This window comes from Strix uralensis, chromosome 5 (assembly GCF_047716275.1).
Source record: "Strix uralensis isolate ZFMK-TIS-50842 chromosome 5, bStrUra1, whole genome shotgun sequence".
Lineage (NCBI taxonomy): Eukaryota > Metazoa > Chordata > Aves > Strigiformes > Strigidae > Strix > Strix uralensis.
This window is the reverse complement of record NC_133976.1, coordinates 31,092,397-31,110,509: the sequence shown is the minus strand read 5'-3', so window position 1 is coordinate 31,110,509 and position 18,113 is coordinate 31,092,397. Positions and strand designations below refer to the sequence as shown.

The 18,113-nt window shown below is 36.2% G+C and overlaps 1 protein-coding gene across 7 annotated transcripts in view; it reads right to left on the bottom strand.

The window, feature by feature from the left end:
• Positions 1-18,113, bottom strand: part of IMMP2L (inner mitochondrial membrane peptidase subunit 2) — a 487,583-nt gene that overhangs the window by 430,927 nt on the left and 38,543 nt on the right. Inside the window, exon 4 of one of the 7 annotated variants that reach the window (XM_074870294.1) lies at positions 12,023-12,098. The exons of the other annotated variants lie outside the window; for them this stretch is intronic. Within the exon in view, the coding sequence (XP_074726395.1) occupies positions 12,056-12,098 (43 nt within the window). The 3' untranslated portion in view covers positions 12,023-12,055. Of the gene's footprint in view, positions 1-12,022; positions 12,099-18,113 lie in introns of those variants that run through there. 7 annotated transcript variants of the gene reach the window in all.

Below are 18,113 nucleotides of genomic sequence, written 5' to 3'. Positions count from 1 at the left end.
AAGTGTATTTACTAGACAAATGTTTAAGTATATTTAAGGAAAGCATAGAGAAAGCACATCCTTCTATAGAACCGTGTCATAACATTTTCTCATATTATATTAAGAATCATCATCAGCTGCCTGACTGACATATATGCTTAATTTCAGAGACAGTCTTGGTAACTTTTTTATGGCATTTAATTGTTATCTTATTACCAACAGTGTGACTATTTTTTTTAATGCTTACCTAGCCTCACATTTTATTATTCCTTCCCCAAGTATTCTAACTTCACAAAACTTGAAAAAACAGGATTTAGGTACCTCACAAAAGTCTATTATATTCAAAAGAAAATGCACTTATGATGCTAATACTTTTATTTAAATCAGGGGGGTATGAAAGAAACCTGTTTGACAAAAACCTATGGGAGCTGAAATTATTTTGTGGTTGCTGGCAGAATTTAACAGGGACACACACAAAATTCCAGAAAGAAGTGACAAAGGCAACTAAAATGCTACAAAAAATACATGGCTTTGTTCATTGTCTGCATGGTGTCACACTTTTCTTTTAATAACAGCTCTTTCACTTGAGATAGAAAATTGAAATACTTAGAATGATTTCTATTCATATTGCAAATGAAATATTACTGACTCACTTAAAAAATTCAGTATCTTTTCTTGTAATTGAGTTACTGACTGAGCTTAAATAGTCATTTTGCTGATATAGCAAAATAAGGATAGGAGATGTGACATTTTACAATTCTGCCAACAGGGTGATAGCATTCTATTTGTTAAATACTATTCTTTATGAATATATCATAAGGAGGGCAACTATATAAGAATGACTAAAACTATTAGGCAAGTTACTCCATTGGTTTCTGATGTATTTTTTCAGCTAAGGAATGACATGTGTCAGGCTGCAACCTAGATATTTTTGTGAATTCCTACCAAATGATGTACGAAACTTGTGAAGTTCAACAAGGCCAAGTGCAAGGTCCTGCACATGGGTCGGGGCAATCCCAAGCGCAGATACAGACTGGGCAATGAGTAGATTGAGAGCAGCCCTGTGGAGAAGGACTTGGGGCTAATGGCGGATGGAAAACTGAACACAAGCCAGCAGTGTGCGCTCGCAGCCCAGAAAGCCAACCGTATCCTGGGCCGTGTCAAGAGAAGTGTGGCCAGTAGGTCAAGGGAGGTGATTCTCCCTCTCTACTCCGCTCTGGTGAAACCCCATGTGGAGTACTGTGCCCAGCTCTGGGGCCCCAACACAAGAAAGACAGGGACCTGTTGGAGCAGGTTCAGAGGAGGCCACAAAGATGATCAGGGGACTGGAGCAGCTCCCTCATGAGGACAGGCTGAGAAAGTTGGGGTGGTTCAGCCTGGAGAAGAGAAGGCTCTGGGAAGACCTTATAGCGGCTTCCAGTACTTAAGGGGGCCAACAGGAAAGATGGGGAGAGACTCTTTATCAGGGGGTGTAGTGATAGGATGAGGGGTAACAGTTTAGATTTGTATTAGATATAAGGAAGAAATTCTTTACTGTGAGGGTGGTGAGACACTGGAACAGGTTGCCCAGAGAAGTTGTGGATGCCCCCTCCCTGGCAGTGTTCAAGGCCAGATTGGACGGGGCTTTGAGCAACCTGATGTAGTGGAAGGTGTCCCTGCCCATGGCAGGGGGTGGAACTAGATGATCTTTAAGGTCCCTTCCAACCCAAACCATTCTCTACGATAGGATTAAATGCCAAAGAAATTAAATAGAATCCTGTTAGAAAAAATAAAAATAGCTAAGAGTGAACCGTTCTTCAAGTAAGGTTTTTTCCCCTTTTTTAAATCTGAGTTTACTGAAAGGTAATTTCTTTAACCACTCTTCAGCTACACAGCTAAGTATTAACAGAAGACTTGCCATCATTACTACTGCAAACAGATGTTTATATGCCTTTTTTAAACATAAGTAGGAAAGCCAATAAAGAGGAATTAAGCCTGTTGATATTCAGCAGCATAATTACTACCTTCAAGGTGCCTCAGTCAGAGAACAGAATCCAAATTGCAAAGGCAGAAATACAAAGTCAGGCAAAAAAATTCCTTTTATATTAATTTTGTAAATAAAAGCAGGTGTTTCACAAAGATAGTCCAAAAAACAGCATTTCTTATTTGTTACAGTGAGAAAGCAAAAATGGAAAATACCCAATTAGGTGATCTCCTAGAACAATTTATCTTCAATAGCTACTGAATATTTTAACAGTATATATGTCAGTGTTTATGAGCATAAGAGAGAAAGGTTATGGCTTTAATGACAGCAATCAAATCTAGAAATTAGATCTGCCTTTTGCCTGTGATACACTATTATTTTAATAATTTCTAGAAGAAGTAAGAAAGTATGGGAAGTATGGGAAGTACAGGAGGACAGAAAGCAAACTCAAATTGCGAAGTCAGTTATGAAATTTCTTCAAATTTCTCTTTAATAATTGTAATGTTTATGTGCATAAGTGTTTTTCATCTCCCAATTTAATAGAACAGAGTAAGCTGTAAACTAACAAAGCTTTCAGTCTTAATTAACATAATATTTGCAACTTCTGATAAATTTCATCATTTTCAGTTTATGATTTCTGTCCCAAAATTCCTTTCGTACTGAAATGTTCCATGTAACTTCTCTGTCATGAGGCAAACTTTTAAAAAAGGAAGGAAAGCATTGAGAAAATAAATTTACTAATCTTTCAGTTCCAAGGCTATATGCAAAAGCAAAGCTTGAAGAAATCATCAGATAATCATTTCAGTAATTTCATGCACATGTAATCTAGCCACTGAACAGAATCTGCCTTTGTATTTGTTTTTAAAATTTCAGTGAAAACTGCAAACAGGTCAAGTTCACAGAACACACATTCTAGATCTGTAACATTGATTACTAGATCAGATCAGTCCTAAACCTGTTTTCATCATTAATGAAAGTAGATTTGATTCTATTTTATAGATGGAGACCTCAGATTTCCATATAGTTCATGCATTACTAATAAACAGCAAGGCACTCTTGTGACCAAACAACATAAATACAGAAAACTAGACTTTCAGAAAAATGCTATTAAGACTGTGGAAGTAACCAACTGTTGACAAATTGTTAGAACACAGACAATAACCTTGAACCCAGTCTGCTAGGTATGGAATTTGTCAAAAAGGATGAAACTTTGTACCAATGAGACCCCTTAGTCACAATAAACCTCAGGAATTAGACCAGATACTGTGAGAGTTAATATTATCTGTCAATACCTTTCAAAATGAATGTGAGCAAGTGAAACATATATACATATTTTTAAGCAAATCACAGCTGACTTGGTTTAATATGTGTTTTAAATGTGCATTTAATACCTCAGTATTAAAATAATAATACAAAATAAAAAATAATACAAAACCATAAACACACACCCCCAGAAAAAAACCTGTGAACTCCACAGGTTAAAATGTCCCATATATGCCACTTCTCATGGTCTATTTTACATTAAGAGATAAATTAAGTGTATGTGCCTGCAAACTGCTACAATAAAGTAACTTTCTACATACAGTGAGGTTTCCAAAAAATTCAAGATTGTCCCTCATAGCACAAAATAGTTTGAAGATAGTTACAAAAGCAATCACACTGAAAAGGCTTTCTTTCAAACATTTTTTTCATATCACTACAAAATGTACACATTTTTTCTTTATAATAAAAGGAGGAAATTACAGATGTTCGAGTATGCACAGCTGCATAGTGGTAAGTATGACTTTTTAAGAAGCTGTCCCAAATTAAAAAAAGACAAAAAGCTTTTGTGTGGTTGGTAATAAATTTATCAAATTAGAAATGCATTGATAACTTTACAGCATTTCATAATATTATGTGACATTGCACACATATATATATACATATGTATACATATATATCAAACACGCTACTTTTACTTGCTGGTGGGTGAAAGAAGCTTGGAGGGGGAGGGGGAGTATGACAAATATTGAGTTCCTTGAAGCTGTCTCAGGCTCAAAAAGATAAACAGCTGAACATAGCGTAGTTGATTGAGTAAGTTTGATTTTTATTCTGATGAATAGTACACACAGATACAAAAGCCTTTAAAAAGAACAATGTGTACTTGGAAGTTGCACACTTCTCAAAGCTATACAATATATACAATCAAAAGTTACATCAAGACCCAAATCCTTAGGTTTTCTTCTAGGCCCATGATAACATATGCTAACTACACTCTAAAACAATTTAGTATTTCCATTTGGATTTTCTTGCCCAGAACAGCCAGCCATTCCACCCCCCCACACCCCCCACCCCACGCCCCCACGCCGGGCGGTGTGACTCCTGTAACAAAACTGGAGGCAAAATGTAGCAAGTTGTAACTTCTGTAATTTACTTAAACAGAGAGGAGCCCTATGTCATCCTCATGATGCTGGGACCTAAAGGAAGAAAACGTTTTTTTCCATAATGCACATGTAATTTTCCAATACTTGTCACTGCCACTCCCTATCCTGAGAACTCCAGGTGCCACGCAACAGTGCAATAGCTACCTGACGCACCACTGCCTTTAAGTAGCAGTTCTTTTTCAGTTACATTGGCAAACGATTTTTTTTTTGTGATGCAGTAGGTAATACATAAAATCCCAGACTACACCAAGCAGAATTATTTTTTTCAAGGGTTTGCTGATCGTGCTTACAGCTTAAAATGTCAGCCGTCAGATTTCACAACATTATACAAAACACCTTCTCCTAATGTAGTCCTCTGCATTTTCTCCAAAGAGAACAGAACCAATCAAGACATGAAATCATGTTACCTCCTACAGTAGTTCCATCTGAAGGGGAAAAGAAAAAAAACCCAAAAGCCAAAAATACAACAAAAAACCTTCTAAAAATCGCCCAAACATGCATCCTAATGAAATCATTTGATTCTGTCTTCCTCATGTGCTAGAAAAAAAACCCACACAACTAATTTACTTGAAGTTATATAAAAAGTCCAGTGTTCTACTCACATTAAAACCAGCAAAGTTCCTTACAGATACTGATTACTGGCTTTTAAGTAGAATAGACCACTGTTCCCAATTCAGAAAAAAAAAAAAATTACACTAACCACACTATTACACTACATACTGCTTACCAGTCTTTCAAGTCTTCTTTGTAGATCAAAACTTCATTTTAAATAAATATATTTTTCAGTTTTGCTTTTTGCCAGGTCATCTGCAGGCATCCAATTCAGAAAACATTGGTTTTAAAAACCTTCTGCTAAGACTTGGAAAGTTAAGCAAAGTTCTATGAAGAAAAAAAAACCCAATCCCAAGTATCTCCAAATCAAAGCAATAGTTATCTCCTATTTAACTTTACTGAGTTTAGGTGAATGACTTGTAACTTACTCATCTACACAGAAGAGCTATTTTAATTGCACTACAAAATATATTAAGCTACTGTACTATACCTGCAAGCCTTACTATGATATTAATTGAAGTTTTTCTAACTCTGAAAAGAACATGAAAGTCAATAATGATCACGAAATTTTTCTTGATTCTCACAAGGAGCACTGTCTCACAGTATTCTTGTATCCATGTCAGGACACTGCAGTCTGGATGGGTGGCGTATCAAACAGATTAAAACAAGATTACTGGATGATCGGGCTCAAAAGGTAGTGGTTTGTGGGTGGTACTCTGCCCTGAGGGCCAGTAATAACTAAAGTACTGCAGATGTCTATCCCGTCCTGTTCAACTTCTTTATCACTGACCTGGAGGTGACTGAGTGCATTGTCATCAACTTTGCAGATGACACCAAATCGTGGGGGATCAGTTGATACACTCACAGATTGGGAATCTAAGAATTCTGTCTCCAGTTCTGAGCCCCCAAGAAAAGGAAAGACGTAGATAAAGTGGAGCATGTTCAGCAGAGAGCCACCAAGCTGGTCAGGGGCTGGTACACTAGTCCTGCAAGGAGAAGCTAAGGGAACAAGCTTGCTCAGCCTGAACAAGAGACGGCTCCAAGTGGATTGAGCAGCATGCCAATACCTACAAGCTTATCAAGAAGACGCAGTCAGGCTCTTCACACTGGTACATGGTGAGTGGACAAGAGACGATGGGCATAAATTGAAACAAGACAGGTTCAGACTAGATATAAGGACAAACTTTATCCCAGTGAGGACAGGTAGGCAGTGGAAGGGGCTGCGCAGAGAGTTTATACAGTATCGATTTTCAGAAGTCTTCAAGACCCAGCTAGATAAAGCCCAGCAGAAACTGGTCTGACATAGTTGGCTCTGCTTTGAGTAAAAGGTTGGACCTCCTGAGGTCCCTTCCAACCTGAATTACCCTATGGATCAAGGATGTGATCCTATTAATCTATGTCTTCCAGTTTAATGAAGATACAAAGACATGGATATTTGCCTTAACAAAAATGTCCAACTTTTTTAGGTTTCTTATACATAGGCAGGCTTATGCTCAGAGTGTGGAGTGTTCTGAGTAATTTCCACTAACTATAGTAAAAAGGATGGTCAAAGAAGTGGCTGCTCTCCCCAGTTCTTTGCCTTGACCTAACCCCTAGTACAAGTCAAAGCTGTCTGCAGAATTGCTCTTTACTTTCAACAGCTGGACAGGCTGTCTGAAATATATGGCAAGTAAATCTCAAAGCATCATTCTCTAGACATAAAAGGCAGATCCATCCTTTTAAACCAGTACCTCAAAAGAAGAAAGATAAAGAAGCCAGTCCAAAAAATTTGCAACTGTGGGGAATTCATTCAGACTAGGCATATCACCAAGAATGCTGATAAAATTCTCATGTAAATTCACTATGGAGTCTGAACAATAGAAAGAAAGCATTTCTCTCCCCCCCTCTTCTTCCCTCAACTGGTGTTAGCTTTTAACCCATCATTAACCATGTAACCCAAAAAGACATATAAAACAGCTTTTAAAGTTCAGCATAAAGTAGTTTATGATATCTTGACATGGTATGGTGCTATAAAAAGCTTCACATGCAGATAAATGCTATGAAATCAAACTCTAAAAAAAACTGAATGATGTCTGACAAAAAAAATGTAAAATTAAAAGAAAGATGGATTATTGATATAACCTCTCACCAGAGAATCCCAGAAAGAATTCTATTTATTCAAGGACACAATCATACAAATTAGAGATGTGAATTGGAAAATGACCCAATACACTATAAAGTCTTTCTTCCTGCTGCCAAAAAAAATACTCTGTATTATGTGTTACCCAGTGTTTTATCCCCACTAGTTAAAAGTAGATTAACTGTTTTCTTGGCGTTTTTCCTGTCACTGAGGTGAGGATTCCCAATTCAAGAGTCATGGCTCAACAGCATCCCAGACACAGAGGGTCACAAACACTCTGCGATGTTAAGTGAAAAAAGTCCCACTGTTAAGTAGAGAAGCATACCTACAGGACAAAAATCTTGATATTGAAAAGATGAGAATGATACATTGGCATACTATTGCTACAATGGCATACAATTGTGCTTTTAGAAACTCATAGCATGTTCACAATAAGTGATTTGTTAATTCTAGTAACTTCTGTATTAGTCCCGAACAAATTTTAATTTTCAAGTAGTCGAGTTAGAGGGTTTCCATAATGGAGGACGGGGCAAAGACGGCAACCCTGCTTTCAGACTCATAAACTGAATATTACGTTTCACAATTCTACAAAATAAAAATTACCATTTTTATAAACTTCAGCACACGAGGAATACAGAGCACTTGCTGACAAGCCATTAAGTGCAGCACTGCTACTGGGCAGTGTTATAATTAAGTGAAAAGCTTATTTTATTGGTTAATTATCATCTCTCATATACAGTGCTCTGTTTTTGACTATTTCACAGAAACAGAATGCTTGCCATATGTCAGCACGATATAACAAATACCAGTACCATCCCATAGATCTTTCCAATCAAAAAATCACTCAAATAGCTCTGAATAGCTTACCTTCAGCTATTACTCTTCCTGCATTTAGTGTCCCTATGTCTGGACTGAACTAACCTGTATCCGTTATTAATGCTTTAACTCTCATTTTTGGTTATGCAAAACACAACAATCAACCACAGTTGTGAAGTTTGGTGCCAGAAGTAAGGACACCAATGCCATTTTTCTCCTGATAGTTAAACATGCAATGACAGTGAAAAATCTCTAGAAAGTCTGCTTATTTCCATCTATTAGAATTTAAATGCTAGAAAGGGTCACCTGATTCATGTTAAGCTGTTTCTGTACTACAAATACTTTCCCTTCTAAAACACTGAATTTCCACGTTTGTGCTGGAACATAATATAAGGCTGCATCTTACAACTCCCTAAGGGAATCATGTCAATTGGCATTTTAAAAATTAATTCAGTGACCTACAATAATATGAGTTTCTTATGCACAGTATTTGTCAGTAGACAACATGGGAAGTTCAAAATTCATTTAGAGAGCCCAAGCGTTATAAAGGCAAGCAAAAATATTCTTGAACTGCTTCCTCTAACTTGGTAAGTGTCTTATGGTGAATGTCTGTAAGAACAAGGAAAAACTGAATATATGAAAGGGATCTGCATGCCGTATGGTTAATATTTAAAACAGGAAGGAAAAAGGAATAAAAATTCCTGGCAGTATACGCCTGTCCTGAAACATTATTGACCTGGTGAGACATTCAGAGCTTGTGGAAATTTTGCAAATCTTCTGGAAACTATAGCATGGTAGGTCTCCTATGTGCTTGCAGAGCTCATTTTTAGTCACTATAAAGAATATTTGCAACCATAAGAAGGTCTTAGGGGACAGAAGGCCCTATCTAAAAAGGCTTAATATCTAATTATATCAGCGATCCCTCCTTCTGGTCTTACATTTCACTGAAATGTCAAAGCAGCACTTCACTGAACGGCTTGTGTAAATGAACCAAGCACAAAGAGTTGCCTAGAGTTTCCCAGGGTTTGCTGTAGTAAGTACGAGTTATCTTTAGAAACATTTTTTTTAAAGTGATACCCACTGTTTCATGAAGCATGTTATACTGTGCACATGAGTTTGGTTTATCAGTAATAGGGAGTTAAAATGGGATTGAGCTATCAAAATTAGGGTCTAGGTATAAATGTGTATGAAAACTGAACATGTTCTAAGCAAGGATGAGATACTCATACAATTATAATACATTTAAATATTGGAACATTCAATATACTCAACATTTATGATGAAACCAAGACATTATAGTCACATGAAGACAAAAGCAGAGTAGTCACTACTGAAGCCTTAAGGAAAAAGGTTTCCACTTTTAACTCTGAAGTCTTGCTTATAAAGCTACTCTCAAACATTTAAATGACACAAGCAAGAACCAATGCTTTTTGTTATGAAAACGTAATAGCTTACATCTGAACTATCTATATAAAATGAAGTACCTATAGAAGCAACCTGCAAGAAGTGATTATTATTCCATGAAAGGATAATACAGTACATATTGTCAACTTTCCTATTTTATCATAGAGCCTGAGGCAGCAAACAGTTCAGAAAGTGTTTCATATGCAATTACCATCTGTCCTTCAAAGATAGTCTTAATTTCCAAACAGTACTAAAATATTTGAAATGGTGGATAGGAATTATTTTCAATCCCTACACAGCATTTATTAACTCTCCATACTTATCACTGGGCAAATATAACATTTTCTTCCTCAAGGAAGTAAGTACAAAGCTTCCCCACTCAAATACTATTCTCCACTTTTTTCCAGACTATACATATATTTTTAAATCAAGGAGCCTTTGCCATCCCACACCATATCTCTGCATAACACCAATATTCATTTGGTCAAATATATAACATCTGACTGATATTCTGAAAATTAAGATTCCAATACAGCAAAATGGCCACTATCACAGAACAAAGAACTTAAAGAAAAAAATTTAATAATATAGTAAAACAAAAAGAATACAAAGGGATTGATTTCCTACCAAAAATTAGCTTTTTTTAAAAAAAAAAAGTTTTTTACATAATGGTCAGGTTCTGGCTGTACAGTCTGTTTCACTCATGGAGGGTTGTATTCTATCAGTCATACCTACAGTTCCAGCAGAATTACTGTGACTTTCTCTAGAGTCACATCAATGTAAGCATCTTCAGAAATATGTACTGATTCTTCTTGAGCAACCAGACAGGAAAATTAGGATCTCCCTACAACACAGACTCTCAGCTAGGGTGCTTGAACTTCAATAACACTTGCTCTTTTAATATTTCTTCTGTTCTCCTCTTAAAACAAACAAACATACATCACTGTGGTACATAATACCAAACTGGAACTCACACAAGACTCTCTGATCTTCATTACTGGAGATACTCAAAATGCCTGGTTAAGTCCCTGCACAATCTGATCGAATATTAGCTTTGCTTTAAGGAGGTGTTTGGACCACAAAACTCCAAAGTTATGGACTTACAACTCCATAGTTAGGAACTGAACTACTTTATGATTATCAGAGAAGGAAGCCAGACCCCTACAAATGAAAGATAGGGAAAAACAGTAGTGCAGGAACTAAAGGCCACTAACAAGTCAAAAAGAGTGTTATGTTGATGGATGGTAGGAAGAAAATCAGATAAGTATCTGACATCTGTATGGGAAAAGCTGGAATCCACCTGAAGTAAAAAATAAATTTCACTGATAGCTACTTTTTTATTTTTGCTGAACCTGTACCTACTGATGACTTGACCAGTTTCCAGAGCCAGATTGAAAGCGCAAGCTCTGAACTGAAATTACAATAATACTGAAACCCCCAAAAGAGACACTTTTGAAAGATTACAAATGAAACTGCAAAAAGTGAAGGAATTCCTTGAAGAATCTTATATTCATTTTAAACTAATAAGTCAGACTTATAATTAAGGCACTTGGCAGATTTCATTAAAACAGATCAGATACTAATTCAGTTCAGATATCAAAAGCTGCAGGGTGGAGGGCGAGGGGCAAGGAACTAACAAAAGATATGACTTCATACTTGGGAAAGAGTGATGTGATACAGCAGGCTACAGAAATCACTCAGGACAAAAAGAAAATCCACAAAAGGAAAAAAAAAAAAAAAAAAAAGACCCACCAAAACCACAAATACACTTACTTTGGCTACAGAAGAAAATTAAACATGGAAGAATGCAAAGTAAAAACTTACGAGAACCCTCACAAGGGAAACGCTGCTAGATATAGTGTAAGGCAAGAAGCACATGGGATGTAGGGCCATACATAGTATTTGCAAAACAATGTACAACTGCAGGTAATGCAGCCAAGAGCCGCCAACTCAGGCTAAGGAGAAAAAAGTCACATCTAGCAAGCATACGTATGTACAGTGCATCAAAAAAATCAGCAGATAATAGCACTGCAAACCTGCTTAGGGTTGATGCCTGCAAGTTCCAATCTGGAAACATGTACTTCTTAGAAATAAAAGAAAGCCTTATGAATTTAGAGCTGCATTTAGACAATCTCAGGTAAATGCTTTTTCTGGAAAATGCTTTGAAAACATAACTAGAATCAAAGCATTGATATAGAAGACAACTGAAATTGAGAGCTTAGAGTAAAGAATTAATGTTAAAAGAATTAATGTTAAAGATTATATGACTCCAAACTAAGGTGGCTAAAACAGAACTAGGTAAGCTTTCTTTTTTACTGTCATGATGAGCAGAGATAATAATACAATCTTTCAGAAATTCGAAAGCTTTAAATCTTGTTCAGTAAATACCAGTACAGAAAAATATAAAAATAAAAAAACTGTGTTGATATATCAAGATATATTCTAGTGATCCTTTATTTTTAAAATATGTTTTCTCAAAACTAGCATTATACCCTCTACCACCTCTGGAAGAGAGGGGTAAGTCGGGATGAAATGTATCAAGATGAGTTGAAGGGTATGAGAAGCTCCAGAAAAATTCTGTCTTTTCTTTCCAGGAGAGTAATGTAGTATTTCAACCAATGTATAGAATGCAAGTAAGACTAGAAACTGCAAGCTCTTCGTCCACTGTCCATCTCATTAAACCTAAGCTGGGTTGTCCTGATGCATGCCCTTGCTCTGGGAAATGGAGAGCTGAGAAAGGCCTGAGCAATGTGTCACAACAGCTGCATCAGAGTCTTTCCTCCTCCTCGCAGATTAGGCTCACAGGCTAGCACAAGGAGCAGTCAGGATACAAGGAACAAGGCTGTCAGGAAAGGAGGAGGAAAATGCTTTAGGAAAGGACACAGTACAAACAAGAGGAAGGTTCTTCCTTCTGCACTTCAAGTGCCAGAGACAAAACTATTTATCTGCCCACAGAAACAAAGCACTGGCTAGGAAAATGGGGACAATTGGAAGCCCCTGCTGAAAACAGAGATACAGGATTAGGAGAAAGAAAAAAGGGTGGATTGGCTGGACAGGATCACAGGGAGGTGGATTTCCTGGAGTTTGAGATACAAAGCTTATTGTGAGGAAGAGGAAAAACAGTAGATTGGTTTCAGAGTAAAACATCCATAAACAAAGCAGGACAATTAGTTCAAATCCTCTGAACTTCTGATGGGTGTTTCAAGAAAACCTAATGAGTGGACCCCACAGGAAGTCGGAGAGTATCTAACACATTGATTTTGAGCAGGTTTAATTACGTGCAATGAGCCTTTCAGCACACAACTTTTAGGTGATAGGGAGCTTTGGCCATGCTACCAAATGTGGACATTCCCAGGGAAGCTTTACTGATAGAAATTAAATACCAAGAAAATTTATATACCACCAGGATTAGCTGGTTTTCAGAAGACATATTGTGGACATAAGTGCTACAAGACAAATAATCAAATCCATCAGCAGCTCTAGATACCTCTATGTTAACATGTCAACTCTAGTAGCACTGTGTAACCATTTAATATCATACTGATTTCTCAAATGGCTTTGTTTTTTAACCTTCATTGATTTTAACAACTTACATCAACAGCAATGTGATTTCACTTTTCACTCGTTTACTCTCTGCACTATATGATAGTGTATTATTCTGCAGTTTTTATTTCAAGAAATAAGGATACTGACAAATGAAAGGTAATATAAAAAATTTAAGAACTCCTTGACAGTTTTGAGGACTAATTTGCATGAAAGTAGGAAAAAAGTAGCATGATCTCACATCTCACTAACTTGGATATTCTCTTTCAACAGAGTTTATTTTTTATTTGATTTGGTGATTCTCATAATTGGGTTTTTCTCCCATAGAAATGACTGTCGATAAATAAAGCTACTGATACTATGAACTTTTACACTTGCAATTGTTTCCCAACTGAAATGCGTTTCTTCCAGGTTTATCAAACTTTCCACTGTAGAAGTATAGAAGTTGAATCTTCCACCCTTCTCGAAGCTCAAATTCTTGGAGACATTGCAAATCCTGGTTCACTTAACAGTAGCAGACATCAGAATCAAAGGATTACACTTCATTTCAGTGCCATCATATAAAGGTGTCACATGATAAAAGAAATAATGGGGCTACATTTACAAGTGGGGTTCCTTTGAATGCTGTGTTTAGAAGTATATTTGAACTACTGCATAATGGTGTCTGTCCTCGTTTATAAATCCTCCTAACAACCACTGGTTGGTAGACCAGAGCCAACTCATCCGTCACACATACCAAATTAAATGGCGTGGCAAGAAAAATGCTCTGGAAAAAGCTTAGAATGTCAGCACAGCAGTAGGAAAGTATGGAGAGGACCAGATGAGTACATGCACAGTGCCCACTTAGACTGGACAGCTTTCTGTTACTTGAATATCTAAAGTATTCAGCATACACTCCCAAATCTATGCAGAATTTTAGCCTGGCTATCACCCAGACAGAATTCTTTGGAGACTTGGTGACTTGCCTGGGGCACAAACCTCATCTTCTGAATTTCTGTAACACACTACATTCCCTACAATAAACTGTAAAAAATTATGTCATTCTTCTGAAGAAAAATGTCTTTCTTCAGCAGTTACTACGTATCTTCAGAAAATTCCTTACACACACAAACGAGTATTTCTGATACCATCCTAAAAATCTGTTTAGTAGAGTTCTGCAGCTACACGTATCTTGCATAATTTTAAAAGCTATCATGAAGGAAATCCAAATTATGGCATATATTTTCTAGCACTTGATAGGAAAAAATGGGCATGTAGCTTTAACCAAGTAGGTAAACCACTGTAAGATGGCACTGCTTCGTTTACTTCAGAGCAAATATATAATTTCAGCTATACATGTATATAGTAACAAACTAATTAAACGAAAAATTCACATGGAAAATCAAAACTAGATGAATGGGGTTTTTCTTCTTAGACAGCAACACAGCTTTGAAACAAATCAAACTTCAAATAGGAAATAATATTTAGAGAAAAATATTTCCTTTATCCTCAAGAAGGATACACATTATTTCATGTCAACTGAAAAAGTTGATAGTAAACAGTTCTAAAGGAAAAATGTGGCTTGAAATACTCGAAGATAAATCTCTGATGAGGAACAATCCAAGTTCATTAAACTTTACACAGCGCATTCTTCACTGCAAAAACAACCCAGAGAAAGACGAGAGAAAAAGAGAGAAAAAGTGCATGGGGGAGAGAGGGGGGAGGGGACACTGAGGTTTTTTTTAATTCTGAACCAGGCTGTAATTCCAAATATAAATTAAGTCGAAATAACACAGCAAAGTTTTTCTTTTTCTGCCAGCAGAGGTAGTTTCTCTCCTCCTTTGTTATACCAGTATCATGAAAACACTAAAACAGCAGCTGCTTTTCATAGGGTGGAAGTGAAATTAAGCAGACTTGCTTGGCAGTTTAACTGCTGATTGGAAAAAAACTGCTTCAGTTCGTAAAAGATTTTGCTCTGCATCTTACTGAAGCAGCCTCCTTCCAAATTTCTTGAAGAACCTTGCTGGTACATAGCTGATAAACAATCACCAGTTAATTTTTTTTTTTTCTCTATAAAGCATTTCTTTGTTATGGTACTTATGAGCAAATGAGACCATTAACTCATGCAATATTTGCCTCAGTACTTAATACAAGCTAAAAACAAGTTAAAAGTGTATTCTAATAGTGTAGTATACTGTCAGAATAGAGATGTAGCCACAGCAAAGATATATTAGCAGAAATGCTTCTGTCAATCAAAATTCAAATGGTAAAAAGATTATAGATAATGTTTTCATTCAGAAGGTATCTTTCCATATCTATACATAAATCTATAATTATAAAAAAATCTTTTTTTCTATATGCAATATTTACAACGCACATCTGCTTCATATAGAGACTCCAGTTTCCATTTATTACACTTTAAACCAAAATGTCTTATTTATCAGGAAATCAATTCTCGCCCTTAATTCTATCAGAGTACGAGTTGTCTGCCTAGAAAGCAATACATCAACTATAAATTTATGGCTCAATATGGATACCAGCCCACAGCTAAAAATTTGCAGATCTATATAGCCAAGCACATTAAACAGACCTCCTGGGTAACGTATAACCAGAAGTAACTCTCATAATTCAGCACACACTATGGGAAGAGCCATTACAACCACGTCTGTTCACCTTTTTTGGTCCAATCCATTTTCAAAAGAAGCTGTGCATATTGTCAACATAATGAATGAAATCACAAGACTCCTCATAAATTTTAAATGTCCTAAGGGGTTTCTTCACCTTCATGTGAAATCTGAGTACTGTATGCTTAAACTGGCGTATTTTTAAAAAAAATTAAATTATGCATTTTGATGAATGTGCTCTTTTATTGGCTACATCAGCATTCTGTAAAATGCCTGAAAGTGAAAACATTCAGCAATATTATAGCCCTGTTTTCTTAGATTAGTCCTGTTTTACTGTATAATCCCTTCAAACTGCACCGGTTTTCATGACAGTAGAAGCTCTTCCCATATACCTTCCATCATGCCTTAGAGATTCTATTATTTATTTCAGTATGAAGAACACTATAAAAAGAATTTTTTTTTTTAAATGTACCATGAAATTCCTTAAGGAAGGGTTTTTTATATCATTCTAAGAAAATAATCTCTGAATTCTAGCAATAGAGAAAGAGCATCACTTCATTGTAAATACAGGATAAGAATACTGCATGTCTTCTGTTCTGTCAAATGTAGTAACACAGAATATATTTTATTCTTTGTAGAGCAAATGTTCCTTAGAATAATCCTTTTATAGAAGGAAGCTTTGCTGGGTTATTTTTATAACTGAACTAGAAAGCAACCAAGTGAGTACGTCAGTGTTGGTCAAAGTTTGGTATATTTAGTAAAACAAAATCTTTGTTCCTATTGTACAGCAGCCTTCAATATTGTCACGACATTCTTTCATCAGTAAAAGGAAAATATTTGAGAGGCTGCGAATTTCTAAAGTTAAACCAGTAACTGTAAAAAAGGAATCTTTTGTGTGATGAAAAGTACAAAACCAGATTTGCTTAAGTTTAAAGACTACCATTTTCATCAATGCACCTTGCTCCTCTTCCTGAACTATTACTGTTTCCACTGATTTTAACACACAGAAGAAAGGTATCAGCTACATTATGAATCATTAGTATGAGAAATACAAAAAGAGCAGCACAGGTGTGGAGTTCTTTGAGTTTTTTGTTCCGTTACTTGGGGAAAAGTATTTTTTGTAGGATTCATAATAAACTTTGAAGTCTGATAGCAGAATTTGAAACCATCATTAAAAAAAAATAAATGCCTAAAACCAATACATATGGCTACAGTCACATTTCTCACTACAGCAGTGAAGTTTAAATTTGAAAGTACCTGAACCTTCTACCTGCTTTCTTGTTTTGCACAGATTTCACAAGGGTGGTCTTCACAGATGCAAGTTGGGATTATAAAAAAAATGGTGGAAGTAAAAATCAAATAAATATACCTCATTCTAAGAGCACCATCACTAAATAATCATGTATATGAACAAAAATTATCATGGCATTCATTTTTCTCTTCCAGAACTACTACTTCAAATACATCTTGACATCACTAAGATATAAATGTATTGCTAGATACAAACCATGCAGCTTGGAGCTAATGATAATGGAAGATACAATGTTAATGTCAGAACTAAGTGTCTGGCCTATGGATAGCTTCCTACAGTAAATAAATACAGAGACTGGAGATCATCTTTGAGTATTTCTCATTTTGCTACAATATCTATGCAAAGGAAGATGAAGTCTGAGCAAGAAATACACACCGTTCACATAACTGGCAACTTCTTGAGAAAAGTGAATCTGGAGAGATTCTTCAGTTACAACTGATGCTCTGAAGACTGTGTTCAGACTCCCATACATCCCAACCTGGATTCCACATAAAGAGCTACTGAGATATGCAATACTGGCAGAATTTTCAGCTTAATCTGAAATCCAAATTTGAAACCTAATATTCAGATACATGGATTTGTGATATTACCTGGATGAAGAACAAAGAATACCTGATAATTTTTGCAGTTTGTTGCCACAGGAAGTTGCAGAGAGAGGTAACATTTAGCAGTTTATGGATCAGCTCTCCCTGATTTTCTTTAGTTTTAAAAAGATGCTGGACAGATTCAGGGACTGTATTAATGGAAGGAAACATGTCCAATGGCTGCCAGTGCTGAGGAACTACAAGGGGAATTGACCACAGATAGGGAAACCACATGACACTTGCCACCTTCTTTTGACAGCTTTGGAAACAGATGCTGGGGTAAATGATTTCTTTGTCAGAGATTTCCAGTAAGTAGCCTTAGACTTCATTGGACTTATAACCTCCACATCCCAATTCCTGACTGTCTATCTTATTTTGGCAATTGCTGTGCCAGAAGCTTAATTTATAAACCTGTGATTTAAAAGATCTCCCAGCTACTCTTCTATCAGAGCCCCCACTGAAGGACTTAAATTCAATATTTACTTTGGCTTGCAGTAAATTGGGGCTAGGCCAGCTTTCACATATTTGTTCCTAGTTGAAGGTACTGTTCCTTTTAAACCTTCCACGCTTAACAAGAATCAAAATTTCTTTGTGTTTTAAAAGTGTTATGAATTTTGACTTTAATTTTATAATCTCATTCTAGTGCAGAATAAAATGAAACACAAACTTGTCTCTACATGATGAATACCATCTCTTGGTAAAGTTGTTTTTTTAAGTAAAAGCTCTGTCAGGCACTTTTAAGATGCATACAACACAATGACCTTACAAACATTTACTGTATTTAATGGATCACAAGTCCTTATGTAACACTGATG